Source organism: Camelus bactrianus, chromosome 12, assembly GCF_048773025.1.
Source record: "Camelus bactrianus isolate YW-2024 breed Bactrian camel chromosome 12, ASM4877302v1, whole genome shotgun sequence".
Classification (NCBI taxonomy): Eukaryota; Metazoa; Chordata; class Mammalia; order Artiodactyla; family Camelidae; genus Camelus; species Camelus bactrianus.
In genome coordinates this window covers 18,017,978-18,038,232 of record NC_133550.1, presented here as the reverse complement: position 1 = coordinate 18,038,232, position 20,255 = coordinate 18,017,978, and the positions used below count along the sequence as shown (strand labels likewise).

General features: G+C 49.0%; 1 protein-coding gene across 1 annotated transcript in view; it reads right to left on the bottom strand.

The window, feature by feature from the left end:
- VDR (vitamin D receptor) overlaps window positions 1-20,255 on the bottom strand; it is a 54,902-nt gene that overhangs the window by 8,997 nt on the left and 25,650 nt on the right. The window contains exons 4-7 of the mRNA XM_074374970.1: window positions 11,515-11,645; window positions 4,527-4,711; window positions 4,146-4,266; window positions 1,397-1,568 (exon numbers count right to left, since the gene is read on the bottom strand). Of these exons, the coding sequence (XP_074231071.1) occupies window positions 1,397-1,568; window positions 4,146-4,266; window positions 4,527-4,711; window positions 11,515-11,645 (609 nt within the window). The remainder of the gene's footprint in view (window positions 1-1,396; window positions 1,569-4,145; window positions 4,267-4,526; window positions 4,712-11,514; window positions 11,646-20,255) is intronic.

Sequence of the window (20,255 nt, the reverse complement as noted above, 5' to 3'; positions counted from 1 at the left end):
CTACAATTTTCACATTAATTCCAGGAAAGAGCATTGGCAGACTCCTGAGATTTGAGTTGGTGCAAGGCATGAAATAACACAGAGTAGGTTGTTTCAGGATAGAAACAAACTGGGAAGTGCTAGTGTTAGCTCTGTGAATTACCATTATCTTGCTGGCAATGCAGCAATTTAGACAGTAGCTGTTGGCTTCCCAACACAGGAAAGATTCACAAAACAATAAATGGCACCTTGTATTAGTTTCCATCCAGAGTTGGCCAAAATCTGGTCATTTTCCAGCTCCCAGTATTCTAGCTCTGACTCTGAGCATCAGTATGGAGGAAGCCCCTTCTGCTGCAACTGCAACTATTGCTACTACTTGAAATGATGAGAATATTGCTTGATATTAGTTTCTTTCCATTTCTCAATCACATTGTATATGTATTTTATGACAATGTTCCAAATGCACTTTTAGAAAAAATGAGGATATAAATATACGTAAATATAGGTATAACTGCCTCCCAGCATATCTACTAAAGGTGTCAATGTTTAGGTATTTTTAAGAATATTTAACACTGCATGGCTATTTAATGCCATTATTACCAAAACAGTAAAACATTTGAATAAATGAATGAAGTTTGTATGAATGAATCCGTAAGGGAAGCTCTCTACTCCAGTAGAACTCCTTATACTTATCTACGTTGGCAGAAAGATCTCAGTATGAGTAGGAAATTGCTTTGAGTGAAGGGTAAATTGGGTGAAGGATGCCCATGTTATGGGTGCCAGTGAGTCTGCCTCCTTCTAGAATTCCTAAATTACTGCACAAGTCTTCGTGCCCAACCCTCTCATCTCTCTTATCACTTCATCCTGGTTTCAGAATCGGGTGTGGAGGATTCATGTAGGTTTGACTCACAGGGATAACAGGAGGGTGACAACCAAGCCTGCTGGAGTGGACACAGCAGTGAGTTCTAGACCTGGGTCCAACACACTGGCTCCAACACTAGAAATCCTGGTGTTGGCCACTGAACCCCAATGGGCTTCTGTTCCATCTTCTAGGAAGAGAAAGGGATGGATAGCTCTCCGGTGCTGGCCTGCCAAGTAACACTGGACGGGCTGCCCTTCTTGTTTTTTGTTTTTTTAATTAAAAAAGATAATTTTTTTTTTTTGTGGTGGGAGGTAATTAGGTCTATTTATTTATTTATTTTTAGAGGAGGTGCTGGGGATTGAACCCAGGACCTCATGCATGGGCTGCCCTTCTTAAATACAGATTCCTGGACCTAGCCCAGAGACTCTGACTTGGGAGGTGAAGGGTAGGGTTTGAAGCTGTATTTGGGAAGCAGGGATTGGTGATCTCTGACCCGTCTTCCGGCTCAGTCTAGGGTTCTGCCTCTGCCCCGGGGGTGCCCCAGAAGCTCCTTACCTGAACCCTGGGATCATCTTGGCAAAGCCAATGACCTTTTGGATGCTGTAACTGACCAGATCAGCCAAGTGGGGCAGCATGGAGAGCTGGGATAGGTCCAGGGTCATGGAAGGGTCATTGGAGTCATCTTCATTCAGATCCAGGTTGGAGAAGCTGGCTGGCTCCATCATCTCTGGGGAAGGATGAGGGAAGAGAAGGAATGACTTGAGCCAGGTTTGCTCCTGCTGGGTCCTGTGAGGACCCCCTGCACCCTGGCAGCAGGGCCAGCTGGGAATCCCACAGTGACCCCCTCCCTCCAAGGTCACTTCAGCCTTCCCTTGATGGTTCCCCGTGTCTTCCCCCAGCAGAGTAGGGCAGGAAAAGCAAAGCTTAGAGGCACACCGAGATACGAGACTTCTTCAAACTGTGATTTTACATGTTGTTCCTCATGATCTCAAATTAAAGATGAATTCGGAACCAATAAACTTGTGGAAAACAATGTTCAACCTCATTGATTATCAAAGAACTGCCAATCAAGTAGAACATCTGCTTTTCACCCACAAACTAGAAACAAGTACATTCAAATGTTGACACCAGTATTTGTAAAGATGCAGAGAATTAGGCAATCATTGTGCAGTGCTGGGGTGCTAAGGGAGGCATACATTTGTGCAAGCAATCTAGAAAGATATTTGACCATGAGGGTCAAAACCCTACAGTTATATACACTCTATGACCAGTGATCCTACCGCCATGAATTCAGCATAAGGAAAAATTCAGAATAAGTGCAAATATTTAACCACAAGCATACTGTTACCTTAATAAAAAGCTGGGGGGAAATCTGGATATCCAGTGACAGGGAATTTGGACATGTTATTGGACATGATACCCCAGAATACTAAGAAGCCTTTAAAAATGATGTTCTAGGTGTGTACTGAATGGCATGAAAATATGATACAACATACTATTAAGGGAAAAAAGCAAGTTACAGACTGCATATGGCACAATTCCACTTCTGAATGTATATATGTGTTTAAAAAAATTGGGGAAAAGATACATCAGAGTGTTGACAGTGATTATCTTTGGATGGTAGGATTAAAGATTATGTATTATATATAATTTTGTTTATATTGTCTGAATGTATACAATGAATATGTATTACTTTTGTATAATAATTTAAAAAAATTAAACATAACTCGTTTGAATTTTTTTTTGGTGGGGGGGAGGGAGGTAATTAGGTTTATTCATTTATTTATTTTTTTTGGAGGAGGTACTGGGGATTGAACCCAGGACCTTGTGCATGCCAGGCATGCACTCTACCACTTGAGCTATACTCTCCCCCCAGCTGGTTTGAATTTTTAAATAAATGTATGCTATACTGAACATACCATGGGGGGGTGTTGAGCACTCGAAATTAATTAACCCATGAGAGGGAATCAAAACTGCTAAATAATATAAAATTATTATTAAAAGTTGAAGTACAGACCAATGTATAACATGCAGATTGACCCTCATTGATACAAATAAGCATAGCATCAAGAAAAAAGAGGAGGACAGGGAGCAGAGTAAGTTAACCTGGGGGGGCAGGGGTGGTTCCTGAAAGGGTAACTATGAGAGGGGCTCAGAGGATCCATTATCCGTGCAGTGGTCAGTGCTGGTGGGTGGACACAACAACCAGCTCCACTGTTATCTTGGTCTAGTTGGCACAAGGACCCCTCCCATCTACTCTGGATCTGGACACAGATCCCTCAATAAGTCTGGAAGTACCATATCTGAGGGTTCTAGTTCCCTAGAGAGAAGGGGGCTTTTCCATCCCTATTCTACAGGTTCCAAGCAGAGGGCACCAGGTTGGGTGAGAGGTAGAGGGATGAAGGCAAGGCCAGGGGGATGATGAGGCAGGAGGATGAAGAGAAAGATAGAAAAGAACCATAAGAAGAAAGTAAGGATTGGGGGGAGGGTATAGCTCAATTGGTAGAGCTCATGCTTAGCATGCACAAGGTTCTGGGTTCAATCCACAGTACCTCCATCAGGTAAGTAAATAAACAAAACTAATTACTTCCCTCAAAAAAAAAAAAAAAAAAAAAGAAGAAGAAGAAGAAGGATGAACTGGACGACACAGGCCCTCTGGGGCCATAGTGTCCCCATCCCCTGGGCTTGAGGGTAAGGTGGGCTGTAGTGGGACCCCCATCTTCTCCTTCTATGTCAAAATTCACCTTCCAAAGACTCAGACCCTGATGACTGTAGCTAACAACACTATATTTGAAAATTGCTAAGAGAGTAGATCTTAAAGACTATCACAGGGGACAAAAATCTTTGTAAACCTGTGAGGTTAACTAAACTTATTGTGGCAATCATTTTGCAAAATATACATATATCAAATCATATTGTGTACTTTAAACTTATACAATGTTATATGTCAATTATATCTCAATAAAACTGAAAAGGAAAAAACCAACCAACCAAACAAACAAAAAACCCCAAGGGCCCAGGCTCAAAATATCATTTCAAGGAACCAGGGAGTGAGCTGGGAGGGAGCCAGGGGCAGAAGCCTGGCTCACAGCGAGGAACAGAGGCTCGGCGGGCTGACCCTGCTCGCCGGAGTCCAGCCTGGCCTCTTCCTCAGCGTCCTCAGCATGGGCCCGCGGGCGAGTGATGCCTCTTCTCTAAAAACGGGGTTGTTCTGCAGGGAAGTACTCTCCTTCCATCTGCAGCAAGGACAGGTGGGCTGCAGAAGCTCTGGGCTCTCGGGGAGGAGGCGTGTAGTCCTGCTTACCTGGAGAGAAAGTGTAGTGATCTGAGCAGGAGGAGGACGAGTTTCCAAAGAAGCTGGGCATGTGTATGCAGGAAGACCTCAAAGGATGGTTCCCTGCACCCTCACCCATACGAACTGGAGGCTGGAAGAGAAAGGTGGAGTATCAGAATCTCGTATTTGGAGGGCATCTTCCTACCCTGGCCTGATCTCTGGCTGGAGTGGTTTCAAGGATGGTCTATGGGAGGGGGAGCCCTCCCCTGTGCCAGAGGGGCAGAGCAGCCTCCATCCCTTCCTGGGTTCTGTGCCCAGATCCCCCTCACCCTCCGTCCCACTCCTGAGCCCAGGCTCTGCTGGTGGTTCTCCATGAGGTGGGCTCATGCCTCAGGCCAGCGGGTGGCGTACCCGGAAGTGGATGAAGTCGGTGTAGGTGGGGTCGTAGGTCTTGTGGTGGGCGTCCAGCAGGACAGTGATGATGCGCTGCTGCTCCTCGGACAGCTTGGGCCGCAGGCTGTCCTTCAAGGCCTCCTCCTCCTTCCGCTTGAGGATCATCTCCCGCTTCCGCTGCACCTCCTCATCCGTCAGGATGACTGTAGAGTGGGAGCGGGTGGTCAGGAGGGCTGGGCCTGCAGCGCCTCCAAGAAACCTTCCTCCAGGTGTAAAGGCACAGGATGGGAGGGGCTGTGCCCTCACACTCGGAGCTCACGGGGCATCCCACCAGAGGGACTCCGAGCCCACACTATACACGTGTTCTATGCTGAGAAGGCAGGTGTGTGTGAGAGAGGAGGAAATGGGATTTGAGAGGTGGGATGTTTGGGCATTATTGCGGGAGGCTAGGATCTCAAGAACAAGGTGTCTGACTCTGGGCAAACTGAACTCTCCTGGCTTTTGTTTGCTTGTTTCTAAAAATGAAAATTTTGGACCATCTGATCTCTTCTAAGTCCCTTTTTTGTTCCTTCCTCCATAAAGTGTGTGTATATGGGGATCCTACCTCAAAGGACCGAGTGTTCTGAGACCTGAATGCTGGCCTAGCACAGAGCAGACGCTCACTAAACTTTTGATCTCGTCCCTCCTCCCTGCTCCCTAGGTTCCCTGGTCCTGAGGGATACACTGGGTGGAGGAAGAGTCACTGTCTGCACAGTCACAGTGCTGGAAGCTGGGAGATGCTGAGAAGACCCCACTACACAGCCATTCCCACATCCAAGTTTCCAGGCCCGTGATCTACTTTGACCAATGTAGAAAGACTACCTCATTGGTTCCCTGCAAGACAACCCATCCTTCCACTGTTCAGTCTTGAAATTTCTGCTCAAGTTTCCAAGTCCTCTGGAAGTCCCGGAGGATAACAGCTCACAGCCTTAATCTGGGGAGCTCTCTCCAGCGGCCACCCAGGGGGTCTGACCACGGGAGCCCCAGCCTCCTGCAGGCTGCGCAGGGTCTTGGGGCCTCGCTGTCCTGGGGCAGCTGCTGGGAGGGTGGGGCTGCGAGCAGGGGTGCCCGGCACACAGCCCTCCCGGCCAGGGCTTGCAGAGTGCTGACGGCAGGAGTGGGCAGAGGGGCTGGCAGCCTGTAGCTGCTTGCTCTGTGCTGGTGTTGCCAGGGCATCTGCCCACAGAACGGAGTTTCACAAGAGCAGGGAAAGGAACCACAACCTCAGAGTGGGTGGGTTCCAGGCTTTGAGAAAGGCCCACTGGCCCAGGTTCCTCTGGTGGGGGGAGGACAAGGGAAGTTGGCAGGGGGTGAGCCTGCGGGGGGTGGGAGTGGGCACAGCAGGAAAAGGAAGCCGGCAGCAAAAGATGGCGCTTTCCCTCCACAGCTGAGGTAAACCATACCTAGAGGAAGACAGGGAGGAGGCCACGCCCAGGTTACTGACTCACCTGCCCAAAGAGCTGCCAGCCCTCCTCCCACAGAGGGTGTCTGCTCAGACCCCAAGAGGTCAAGCTGGATGGGAGAGGAAGGAGCAGGGGGCATCCCATCCAAGGGAGGGTGCAAGGCCCTAGCCTGGGGAAGCCAAGATTCCGTGTCTGCTCTTACCTGCGCACCTGAGGGGCGGGCAGAGGAGGCAATGAGACGAGTGGGGGGGGGGGCTGGCTAGGGGGCTGGCCCTGTGTGCCCACAGGCGTGTCTGCAGCCTGACGGGGCTCTGATAACCCCCTGTGATTCTGTGATGTCACTCTCCTGCTCAGAAACTTTCTCTGGACCCTTCCTGCTAACCATGTCCAAACTAAAATCAAGATTCTCCACGATTTCACTTCCTAACTTTCCAACCTTATTTCTAAGGGCCTCTGGACATGCTGGGACTGCTGACCTGAGAACATGACCTGCTCACTCTTGCCACCGCATTTCCCCTTGTGCATAGAAAGAGCCTTCATGGAAACTGCAGGCTCCCTAAGGGCAGGGGCCACATCGTAAAATGCCTGTTTGTCTCCCACCAAGGCTGGCACAGTGGGGCTTCCTGGCCACCATGGTCCTCGCCCAATAGTCTGGTAGATTGGACACCCAACATGTCAACACCGACTGAACCTACTATGTGCTGGTCATCGTCTGGGCTCAGGAAACGATGGTGGGATGTGCACCAATGCCACACGTACCCTCCAATGTCGGCATAGCACAGGCCAGTCCACCGGATCACTGAGTGAAGCTTACATTTTTAATTTAAATGATTGTGATTGAAGTTTTTTCAAGACAGAACACCTTGTAACGGAACACCTGTGACATCATGTAACCTTTTCTTGATGATTCAGAGACATCCCATTCTGAATAATTATAGGACTTTGCAGGAACAAGGTTATGAACTCAGAACTGCACAGGGCTGTTCCCTGCACTGTGTGACTCAGCCTGCTGTGGTTTTGAGCTCTTGTGCTACTTTTCATACCCATCTGCTGTGCTCTGTTAACCTACGTACTTATCTCTTCTTCTTGGTGTGTGTCTTTATCCCCCTTCAGAGTTCTAATCTGTTGGGAGCTAGAAATCCTGGTGATCAAGTTTTATGTAACAAAAAATACTGTTTTTTTTAGAAATACTTTTTGAAGAGTGATTTATTTAGTTGTTTTTTTTGGGGGGGAGGTAATTAAGTTTATTTCTTTATTTTCAGAGGAGGTACTGGGGATTGAATCCCAGACCTCGTGCATGCTAAGCGTGCACTCTACCACTTGAGCTATATAATCCCCCTCAAAAAATACTGTTAATAAAAATAGAGTTTTTATGAAAAAGGGAAAAAATAGAGTTTTTAATGTACTGGGCACTATTTTAAGTGTTTTTTTTTAAAAATTTGTATTCTTTTTTATTGAAGTACAGTCAGTTTACAATGTTGTGTCAATTTCTGCTGTAGAGCAAAATGTTTCAGTTGTACATATACAGACATATATTCATTTTCATACTCTAAGTGCTTCTTATATATTAACTCACATTATTTAGTCCTTGTAATAACCCCTAAGGCAGATGCTACTATCTTCATTTTGCAGAAAAGGGAACCGAGGCCCAGAGAGGCTATACACCTTGCTCAAAGCCACACAGCTAACAAATTGTAGGCCTGGGAAGTTTGCTTTTTAGTGTCCACTACCCTACACTGCCCATGACTGTAATCAGCTATGAATGCTCAGTAGGACCCTGGTCCTCAGCCGTGGAGTTCGGACACACAAGGTGTTCCAATCCACCCAAAAAGTGTGGAAAGTTAAAGTAGCAAAACTTGTATGTGATAAAGTTCAGAGATTTGAGGTTAACCTTATGACATTGCTCCTTTCCATCACATCTGTCAGTAGCAACCACCATCCTGTGTGTGGTACTAGAGGAAGAAACGCTGAAATCTGCTGGTTTCAAATGGAGGCTGCCAATCCACGGTCCTCCCTCCAGGCAACACTGTCTGGGGACTAAGTAAATCATAAGTCTCTCACATATGCAGATGTCTTTGTGATTTATGAAATAAGTCATTTGTTTAAAGGGGTTATTAACTTCACAAAAGATTTAAAAATCATTTTCTCAATGAATTGCTACTTAAAAATACCATAACTATCATGTAGTAGTTTTGAAGTTAAAAGCCACTGAAGTTAGAAGCCCACTGATGGGCTCTCCAATGACTAAAGGCCATGAGCTGTGGACACGGACTTTGTGAAATCCGTGTGGTGGCTTAGGAACTTCTCAATGCCTTGCCGAGTGTGTAAATGGCTTTGCTCAAGTGAATCCCGTGCAAGATGGTCCCTGTTCCATGAAGCCTAGAGTTGGGGAGTCGAGATCTGAAAGCATGAACAACTTAAAAACATTTCAGGTTGCCACTGGTGGCCAAAAGACAACCTCGGGGAAGCAGACATAAAATTTTTCCAAAAGAATGACAGATAATACCAGGTTTGGGAGAGCTTCCTGATCCATAAATCAGCGGGAGATGTAGAGATACAAAGAAACATCACAGGGAGCTAATATTCATTAAACATGTATTTACTGAGCACCTACTACGTGCCAGGGGCTGTGTTCATGCTGCACAGAAAAGATGTACGTGTATACAGACATTGAACAAGTACACATGAAAGGTGGTTCTGGGCAGGCCAGGTCTACAAGAGGCCAGAACTCAACTCTGAAATTTCTTGGGCTCCAAGGGCATCGACCCAGACTTGAAGAGAGAGAAAGAGAGTTTTCAGTGGGAACAAACTCTCTTCAGCCCATCCCTTAGGGCCCCAGGCAGTGCCTGGAAATGCACAGTGGAGGAGCTCTGGCCCCCTGGTGGTGCCTGAGGGCGGTGCTGGGGTGGAGCCCACAGGTCTGGCCTCTGGAAGCACACAGACCTAGGTTATTAGCTTGGAGGCATGATATTTTAATTCCTCTGACTTTGCTTATTTATCACAAAAAAATAAAAATAGAAGTATTTACATATTTAGGGATAGTTGTCAGACTTTAACTAAAGAAAGCCCTAGTGCCTGACACTGGTACAGTCAGCGGTCAGCAAACCCTGGTTCCCACACTCATCCCCTTCCCCTCCCCCTCTTCCTAGGCCTTCTCTAGGGAAGGGCCACCTCCCTGCCTTGACAGAAAGGAGCCTGGGTTTGCAGCTCCCTTCAAAGGGAGCCCTGGGGTGTCCTGTGGTTTTACTAACGTTGACAGTTGTCTCCAGGAGGCTAGGCAAGCCCAGGTGGTACATAAGCAGCTCTCCTAGAGATCTGAGCTGGGGAGCTCCAGGCCCAGACATATAGACAGGCCTCCCAGAGCTGGGCTAACCTGAGGCAGGGAACTGTAGTTCTTCCTGGAGGACCTTCCCTTTGGGGCAGTGGAAAGAGTGAACCTAGTGCTGGTCCAACTTTCGGTTTAACTGGAGCTCTGGGGCCCTGACCCCAAGCGCTCAGCTCTGCCAGTCCATTCCTAACTCAGCACAGCTCTCTGCACTAGTGTGGCCAGAGTGCTGAGCACAGGGCTACCCAGGGCAGAGAGCAGGATGGGGGCTCGGGACTCCATCAGAGGGACAGAGGCTTGGGTTGGGGTGGCTGAGGCACAAAGCTGTGGGGGCCGGGGGTGGGCCTCCACTTCTGGATGGCTGACCTCCCACCATGTGGTGCTCCTGGGGCAGGGGCACCCTGAGACCCTCAAGGCCTGGCTCATCACGGGGGATGCAGTGCTCCCTCTGGGGACCAGGAGGGATGTAGGAGAGACAAGGAGTTGGAGTCTAGTCCCAACTTGCCTTCTGACTCCAATCGTGGCATATTTGCCTTTCTGGGTCTCAGATGATTGCTAAGTGTTCTTTCTGTCCTGAGTTGATGGAACATCTCCTTTCTCCTGGGACATAGGAGAGGCACCTTGGGCACATCAGGGAGGCTGGCCCCGACTGGAACGCCTGTGGCAGAGCCTTACTGAATCCTAGCGGTGTAACTCCGGGCCGTTCTTGGTTGGCTGGAGCCTTAGAACCACGACTCCCTGCCCTGTGGAGGCTGCGTGCTCAGCAGGGGCAGGGGCCATGCATGCAGCATCCTATTTATGTTCCGCTTAGCACCTCGCGCAGGGCAAGCTGCACTAAGCCAACGTGTGAGAAGCCCCATGAGGCACCCAGGTCTTGAGCCTCCACTGCTCCAGGATAAACAGGAGCCGGGCGGGGCAGGGGACAGGGCTGGGAGTGATGGCGTGCCCAGGCCTGCACCCTCCTGTGGGGGCGAGGAGGCACGACGGCCTGGAAACTTCTTCCAGAGCTGCCAGTGTTGGCTGGGGAGCCGGGATCAGGAATGAAGAGCTGTGGCCCACCAGAAAGGAGCCTGTCAAGGCCGGAGGAGGCCTCCCTGGGGCCTCCACTCTGCCTCTGTTTCCCAAAAACACAGAATGTTTTTTCCTATCAAGGAAGAAATTTCCCATCCCCTCAGCCCTGTCCTGTGGCTTTTTCTTTGTAGCAGACACATCTTTCCTGTATTGGGCCTCTTTCCATGCCCGCAGAGAACTGGCCCCATAGCCAGGAGGTGACTGCTTCTGAATATCCCCACTGGCCTCCCCAGGCCCACAGCTTAGCAGGGCACAGGCCTAGTCCCAGGGCCAAGAGGGGTCAGAGTACAGACCAAAGACAGGGACAAACAAGAGGCAGGGCAGGGGCAGAGTGTGCAGAGGGCACCCATGCCCAGGCGGGCCCTGTGCCTTTGCCTCTAGCCCAGGGAGGGCGTGGCCAGCCCCTCCCAAGGTCTGCTGAATTCAATGGCTACTCTGGTTACCAAGTAACTGGTACCAGAGCTCAGATGCAAAGTCCAGAGGTTGGTTTTAATGGTGGGTCCTCTCCTGCAACCCCAGAGCTGGACAGGAAGTCCTAGAGGATTGCTCTTCTTTCTCCATCTGGATCTGGGGGTCCTCCCAGAGTCCAGTCCTTCCCCTTTCAGGATCCTTCCATCTGGTCTCCCCTGGGAATCAACCCTTGAACCCGCTCACTGAGCCAGAGTGACTGGAAGGCTAGGGTAGGGCAGGAACCCCTCTGACAGCCAGGCTCTGAATATTTCTCTTCCCCATCACTCCTGCCCCTCTTCACCCACAGCAGCCCTCTCTTCCAAAGTCCAAAGAACCCTGGGGTCCTTGAGCCTCATCCTTTCCCTGAAGGTCCTGGGAAGAGGATGCTGTAAGAACAGCAGTGATGTCTTCTAGGAAGACTAACTCGGGGGTTCATGAAGGCGGTGCCCTGCTTGTTCTTACTCACCGGCCTCGCACTGGAGCTGAGAGCCCTTCCCAGGCCTCAGAGACACATACGCAGATCCCAGAAAGGCTGGCAGGACCCCCTGGGGGCCTTTGACCTTGGAGTTCCAGCCTCCCCGCCCACTCACACCCCTGGTTGAACCCCAAATGCAGGCAGCTACGGAGGAAGGGCAAGCAGACCTCTTTAACCAAGCCTGTATAAACAACAGCCAGCGCCTTCCCCTGACCCCGCCCGGGCCCCGCCCCTGAAACTCACACTCTTTCATCATGCCGATGTCCACACAGCGCTTGAGCCGGCAGGCCTGGCAGTGGCGGCGGTTGTCCTTGGTGATGCGGCAGTCTCCATTGAAGGGACAGGTGAACAGCGCCTTCCGTTTCATGCTCCGCCTGCCGAGAGAGCATAGACCCTCCGCTAGGTCACCCACCTCCCAGTCTCTCAGCCCAGCCTACTGGAAAGCCGCTAGCGGGAGAGGAGGGTGGGGGTGGGGGTGGGGGGCTGTGACCACGAGATCTACCTGCCTCCGCAGCGGTTCCTTCCATGTCTCCCGCTGAGGATGGGGGCCCAGCCCCGCCCTTGGCCCCTCTCAGTGGTCACTGCTGCCCAACCCTCGGACTTGCTGTGTTTGCAAAGGGGCCCTTCTCTTTCATTGCCTACTCTGTCCCCATCATTGCTTTTACTTACTTCACAGTACTCTACCCGCACCCACTTTCTTTTTTATTACACAGGAAATATACGAGTGAATTTATCTAGCAATTTTTTTTTTTAAATACTGAAATCTGCCGAGTAGCCCTCACTGCCTTTAGTGTCATCATGAGAGGCAAGGATGCTGGTCTCAGCTTTAAGTTTCCTAGAGTTCAGAGGCTGGTGACTGGAGCATTCCTGTTCCAGGGACAGAGAGTGCACAGGTGCATGGAGAAGGGAGAAAGGCCCAAATCATAGCTTCAGACATCCAGACAACCTGCCCAGAAAGAGAAGCCACCAGACAAGCAGGTGGGTGCCCTGATGTCTGGCCTTGGCTTTCCAAATGGCAGAGGAAATAAGAGTTCTGTAAGAGCAGAAAACTACCAAAGGGCTCTTAGCTAGGAAACCGGCACCCCTGGTATCCTATCCTATGTAAAACTCTGTGTGTGTGTGCACGCACGCATGTGTGTGTGCTCACACACGGGTTCATTTTCCTAATTCTGGCCTTCTCCCCTGCTGCCAGCACATGGGACTTTTATGAGACTGCATGAAGGACATCTCCTTAGAAGACTTCTCAGCTTCTGTGTCCTAGAGGTTCCTCTCTCTCTCTCTCCCCAGCCCCTGTAAAGGGAGGCCCCACTTTTTTGCCCCAGGACAGGTGACAGGATTTAGCTGGTGAAGGATGGGGGCAGAATAACTTTCTCTGTGAGCAGCAGAATCTTCCAAGGAGGAGATGCCTAAGCCTCGAAAGCAAAATAGGCTCAACCCTTTCCCTTTCCCGGAGATGAGCTACTGATAACGTCTTCTCCAATGTCCTACACTAGTTATGTTTTTGGTGAAAATGACTTACTGTTCACGTTTCCTAGCACACCTACAGGGTTTAGGACAAACACATTCATCTGCCGACATGGACAGATGGGGACCAAACCAACTTGACCCATGGGAGAGGCGAGAAGAAGCCAAAGGAACAGGTGGTCACAGGTAGATAGATTCAAAGAGCCTTGGGGGACCCAAGAGACATTCATGCACCCCCTCATTTTATGGAGGGGACCCTGGAGGTGAAGAGACCTACCAGTGAGGCAATTCAGCAAAAAGTGAAGTTTCCCAAGTTGGGACCTTAGGAATGTGAAGCCCAGCTTTTAGCTTCCTGGACTGAACATACTGTTTCATCCCCAGACACTCCAGGAACTCAGTGAAGCTCAGCCCAGGCAGCTGGCCCTTGAGTACAGCTCAAGGCAAAGGACACCTTTGGGAAGTAGCTGCTGTTGGTTTTGGACCTTGGCCGCCGGCACCCTCCCGTCACAACCCTCATTACCCGATGGGGCCACCAGCAGGCTGGGCTCTGCGGGGAGGTGGAGGAGTGCTGGATATGAAGGTGGTTTAGCCCCCGGTGCAGCCCCTGCAGTGACTCCCCAGGGAGAGACTGCACACCTATGGAAACGAGAAGCCTTTCTCCTCGGGGCTCAACACATTTACCGCAGCTTCCCAGAGAAACAGGATATGGAAGCACCTTGGTTGCCCTGAAATGAGATACTGTCATCACCGCAGGGCACGTCTGTGTGTGCCAGGGCATGGGGCGGGCTCCCCCTTTACTCCTGTCTCTTTTTCTCACCTGGTGGTGCTTGAGGCTCCACCTGTTACCGCAAATGCACAGGCCCCAGAATGCCCATAATTCTCTAAACCTATTCAAGCACCACAAGTTTCTAATTAGAGCAAACTAACTGCCTTTTTTTTTCTTCCCCTTTTACAACTAGAATTTTGCTGAGGGCTTAGCTGAGGGCCTGCTCCGTCCTCCTACCCACTGCCTTGTCTGGCTCAGAGGTCTCCTTGTTAATTCTCCAGGGCCACAGTCAACAAGAAAATCATACATCATGCCCTCCAGACACGTGAGCCCAGGCCTTTCACCAGCCCTGTGCTGGGGGCTGAGAGCTTCCTGAGGTCCCCGGAGGGAGGGGGCCCCAGCGTCCTTCAGAGGCCCTCCTCTCCTTCCTCAGGCTCTATGGGGGCTGCCTTGGGCCCTCACCAGGCACCTCCCCCAACTGCAAATTTGCTTGGAAAGAGATTTGGAAACTTCACCATCTTTCTCTGATCTTTCCCGTGTTGTAAATCTGAAGCCAAATCCTTGGCTTCCACACACGGGCGAGTTGGAGATAGCCAATCAGCCCAACCTGGCCGGACAGCAGGAGTGGGCTCTACAGAGGCGGGGGGGGGGGGAGTCCAAAGGATGTAGAGCTGGGCGAAAGAACATACTGGGGAAGACGGGGACCAGAGTTCTTGCTTTCAGCCTGACACTAGTAGTATGAAGCCCAAGAGTACTGAGAGAGAAAGAGGAGGAGGAAGAGGACCACGATGAGGACAAGGAGGGAGAGACAGAGAGAAAGGAGGAGGGGGAGCAGGAGGAAGGAGGGAGGGAAAGAGGGAGGGGGAGAGAAAGAGTCAGAGACAGAGAGGGAGGGAAGAAAGGAAGGAAAGGAGGAATGAAGGGAGGAAGGAAGAGAAAAAGGGAGGAAGGAAGGGAGAAAGATGTTAAAAATATTTAATGTTTAATAAATATTTAATAGTTAAAAATATTAAAAATCCTACAGGCCAGGCACATGATCTGACAGCAGAGCTCAGACCTGGGGTCAGAATGCAGCCTGTGGTTTTTATCCTTTGCCACACCTTGTCCCGAAGCCCACCAGCCTTGTAGTGTGTCTCCACATTGAGCAAAGCAGAAAGCAGCCTGCACACTTACGGAGCTCTAAGATGATTGTTATTAAAACATACAGTTACCAGCTCTTCCCTGGCTCCTCTACACAGAGCATCAGAGAACAGGCTGGAACAGTGGCTGGGGAGACGGAGGCTGCACATCACGGAGTGCGTCATGACATTCTGGCTTGTGGGGTCACCGTTCGGGGGTGGGAAGCTCCCTCACTCACCCCCACAGGCACATCCAGGCCCTTCCCAGAGCAGGGATTCTGGAGCTGGCCCTCCAGGTGAGTCCAATTCAGTGCGGCGGCTTCCCTGGGCTCCGAGTCCTTCCCCCTTCTCCCGCCTTCTCAGCGTGCTTCCACATGTGGCTGTCATCTAGCTTCTGCCCCCTGGCTCCATGCTTTGTCCTGAAGATGCACGCCCCACCTGGCCTTCCTCCCAAAGCTAATTGCCTGTGAGCTGGTTTGGTTTTGAGAAACAAGAGCCTTGGGTTTCCATGGGAGCCCATTTCCTCAGCAGCACTCTGAGCCTGGACCCTGTCATCTTCTGGATGGTTGGCAATTATACCCTAGCTCAGGAAGGGGGAGTAGGGGTGGTGCAACTGGGCTAAATATAGATGCAGTTTCTAGAAAGCCAGGGGTAAGAGAGGACATTGACCGGTTCTTGTGCCAGAGACCAATTCCTCAAAGCTTGGGAGACAAGCAGTTCACAAAAGCACCAAGCGCCTGGGGCCAGGGTCTCAGACCTGGGACACGAGGGTCTTTTTCCAGGAGGTGACCACTGCCAGCAGAGACACACCTTGTAAAACGCAAGCCTGAGGCCAAGTACTAGCTCCGGGCTCTGTCTCCACGGCAGCTCTAGGGTCACAGGGTTCCCAGAGCCTGGTCTGGAAACAGGAGCCTGATAGGGCTCCTGATATGAAAGGCCTGTGTGGTCTGACAGTGAGACGTACAGGGCACGTTTGTGTGTGGCGACATCAAGGGGTTCTCAGCAGGTGGGTTAAAAAAAATCCACCTTTAAAGGAAAATGTGTTAACACTGGTAAAGAGCATAGGCCTCTTGTTTGGAGGAGAATTTGGAAACACAGGCATATGTTGAGATATCGTGAGTCTGGGTCCAGACCACCACAATAAAGCCAGTATCACAATAATGTGAGCCACACAGCTTTTGGGTTTCCCAGTGCATATAAAAATTATGTTTATACTACATTGTGATCTATTAAGTATACAATAGCATTACATCTATAAAAACAATGTATGCACCTTAATTTAAAAATACTTTATTGCTTAAAAAAACGCTAATTATCACCTGACAATGCAGGGTTGCCACCAACCTTCCGTTTGTAAAAAAACACAATATCTGCAAAGTGCAATAAAGCAAAGCACAATAAACGGAGGTCTGCCTGTCTCTATCAATATACGAAATGCACAGAGCCTTTATCACAGTAAAGGCATTTCCAGGAATTTATCCTGCCGGTAGACCAGTCCAGGGGCCCAAAGACACATGCACAAGGGTGTTTACTATAGGACTGTGTGGAGAAGCAGAGGACAGAAGCTAGGTGCCCGCCAATAGGGGACTGGCTCACAATGTCACAGGACATCCAGACAAATGGCGTGACTGTGAAAGGGGCAGCGGAAGAATGCTGAAATGGGGATAGGCTTGAAGGAATGTTCTTTGGCAGGAAAAAGTGAGATGTGGAGCGGTGTGAATACTAGACTCCCATGTGTGTGCAGCTGAGCACGTACACACACAAGCACACATCCACACTTCTCTATAAAGAACCTGGAAGTGAACACAACGATTTGGTAACAGCAGATTCTGGGGAGGAGTTAGGGACCTGAGACTCGGTCCTAAGAAGGAGAATTACTTTTTACTTTTATCCCCTTTTGAACTACATCTTTTTTTTTTTAAACCATACATGGACATTACTAACCCGACAAAACAACAACAACAACAACAACAACAACAACAACAACAACAACAAAATCCATCACCCTCTATAACTAAAAAAAAAAATTAAATGAAAAAAAGACTTAGATTGATCTATTTGGGTTTAAATTCTAATACACCACCTTGGGCAAGTTACTTAATCCCCCCATACCTCAGTTTCCACATCTATAAAATGGAAACCACAATATAGAAGGGGGTGTTATAAGGATTAAATAAAGGAAGCAGGACCCAGTACAAATAAAGGGAAGGGAGAGACACTGGCAGGCAGAGGCGGTGGGAGGGAGTGCTGAAGGGTGGCTGAAGAAAGGGTGTGTACCCATCCCAGTGAGAATGCGAGGCCCTGGAAGCAGACTCCACAGCTTTCACCTACTCTCTGCGTGTCTGGTGCAGGGCTCTGCAGACAGAGAGGCTCGAAACATATTGCTGCTTCATACATTGTTGCTCCTGATGGAAGATCCACCACCCTTGTGTGAGCTGCAGCGACCAATGTCCAATTTCTCTGAGCACCAACCAGGTCCTGCAAAGCCCTTGATAGATCTGAAGTTCTCTGGGGCCCCTGGACCAGCCCTTCCTTTCTCACACCTGATATTTAACCCCTGTTCAGGGACCTTTTATCAGAGCCTCTTGCTGACACATCATAGTTACACACACCCAGGTTCCATGATGGAGGAGAGAAAAGGACTGTCTGTTCTCAGAAACTAAGACACTACAAAGGGACAGTGACAATAAGAGCCTCTTACTGAGACCCTTCTTTGCCAGACTTTACATATTCTCCCTGACGCTCCCAACAATGTTTCAGAAGAGGTATTATCTCTGTTTCACAGGTGGTACAAAAAGGCAATGGAAAGTTAAAGAATTTGCTTTATGTCACACAGCTAAAAAATGTGAAAGCTGAGATTAGAATCAAGATCTGTTTGATTCCAAAGCCTCTGGTCTTCTTACATAATACGGTCCTCATTGTGAATCTACCATATCTCAATCCAAGCCAGAGCAGCAGTCAAAAGTATGTCCCCACAAGTCCAAGAGCATGAAGCAGGGGCAGCTTGAAGGACTCCTGTAGGACAAAGAAGCCACAGGGCTAGAGGCAGGACCTGAGCTGGGCATTTTGGAAGTGTGGGGTTCCCAGGGCGTGCTGAGAGGGAATTCATGCCAGGGAGCCCTGAGGAGAGTGCTGGGTTCTTAAAGAAATAAAACACTGACCAAAAAGAAATGCACCATCTTCTCCGTATCCGTATTCTTGACATCTCCAGTGCCAATATTTGGAGAGGAGGCAGTGGCTCTCCAAATATTCTGGCCTCTACCCAAGCATCTGAACATCACACTTGGCCAATCCGTGGATGACCCCCTCACTCTCTTCCATTCACGTCCTTGAGCAGCTGTGGAGGGAGGCCAGCTGCCAAGCTGACCTGGACAAAGTCCTCTCCAGCAACACCGACTTCTTGATGACTCATTCACTTGTGCCCACAGGATGCCCTGAGTGCCTGCTCCTCCCCTCCTCTCTATTTACTCTATTGCCTTTAAGCACTTTGAGTTACTGGACATCTGCCCCACTTCTCTGCTACCCTTCACATCATAGCCCCTGTAAATATCATTTGGGTGAACTTCCTGAAAGCCAGAAAACATTCCTCATGTTCCTGGATCCTCACCAGCCTGCACTCCGCAAGACCTGTAATTAACAAGATCCCTGAGAACCTCGGGGCTCGCAAACCAGAAAGCATTTCTCCACACTGTCTTTGTTAGCTTGGTGCTTGCTGCACACAGCCTCGTGGTGCCCTGATTAAGGAGGATCAACAGGGAGGAAGGAAACAAGATTCAGAGGCAAAGAGTGATCTCTTTCTCAGTCTTGCCTTCCAGGACCATACTCTATTGAACTTCACCATACTCCTCACTGTCTTCATCAAAAGGGCCCCTCTGATTTTCTTCTCTGTCCTTCACACATTTCCCTTTGTATCAGAGCCTGGGCAAAGCCATCTATGACCAGAGATTCATCCACATCCACAGATCATTACTATACACACACGCACACACACACACATATATATATACACATACACACTATATATATATACACACACACACTATATATATATATATATATATATATATATATATATAGTAACATAGATACTCTATGCATATTTTCCTCCTATGGCTCTTGCTTATGCTCTGGTTGTTAACATTATTGCCAAAACATGTAACCATCCAGAAGCCTGCCCATGTCCACGTTTTATTCACACCGAGAATGTCATCTTTCTCTGAGGCTGTCCGTGTATTCCAGAGAAGCAGGAAGCAGAAACAGCACGAAATAGCTTGCAGGAGGAACTGGCCAGCAGGTCTCTAATTCCTGACCATAGATCAGTACAACTGACCAACCCTCATAATCACACTTTAGTTTGGCTATGAGTCTTGGACCTGCTGGGATGACCACAACTAGCTTCTAGAGCAGTTGAGTTTGACTATCTTTGGAGTCAATCAAACACTAAATGGTCATACTGGTCCCTAGGGTTGAGAAAATAGCCAGTGACTCCAATGAAGTGATGCTCTTTCCTTGGGAGCTGCTGTTGCAGGATTGCGTGAGCTCCTAGAGCAAGGACTCGGGTGCACCTATCTTTGTGTCCCCGAGGACAAGGTGCCCACCCCAGAGAAGTACCCTCCACTGACAGAGGCCTTCCTTCCCAGGATCAGGATTTCACAGATACAAGTGACAATGAAATTCTCAAACAACTATTTGAACTAGACTGAAGTGGAAGAATACCAAAAAGAATTTGGATGAAGCAAATGAGACAGAGGGGGAGGGGGGAAAAGAAGAGGAGAAATTACATGTAGACAGTCTGTTCCTGTTATTTGCGGTAATTGCGTTCTATAAAGCCATCATGAACACTGAATCAGCGAATACCAAACACTGCTCCTAAGGGAATATGGGCTGGGTTCCTGCAAGCCTCCAGTCGCAGCATTTTCACCAATCCATCAGTACATAACTTTGTTTCATGTGTGTTTTCTGTTTATAAAGACATCTCATTTAATACATATTGTTGACTCATTAAGATTGAACTCACAGCCAGTAGCACTATAGCCCATGTCTAAACAAAGCTTGTCCAACACAGGTCTTTTCTCTGTAAGGCACATTGCAGCTTTCTTGGGCTTAGGAACGCTTGACAGCATTTCAGCACCATGCTTGGGGGCCATTTTAAATAATGAAATCACCAACAAAAAGTACAAATGTGCAAAAAAAGGTGGCACTAAAAAGACTGCAAGAAGGATACATTTATAGTGTGAAAGCTGAGACAGGGAGCAGAACATCTTGCTCAGCCCCAGCGGGGAGCGTGTGCATCGGGAGACTTGAGCATTTCCCCACTCTGCACGTGTCCACAAATGACCACAGAAGCACTGCAGGCATTGATTTTGAGATTACAAGTAAATTTCAGCAGGTGGTCAAATTTGCAGATACGTGGATGGACCTAGAGAGTATCATACTAAGTGAAGTATGTCAGACAGAGAAAGACAAACATCACTTACACGTGGAATCTAAAAAAAAAAATGATCCAAATGAACTTATTTACAAAACCCAGAAACAGACTCACAGGCATAGAAAACAAACTTTTAGTTACTAAAGGGGAAGGAGGGAAGGATTATATTAGGAGTTTGGGATTAACACATACACACTATTATAAAAAC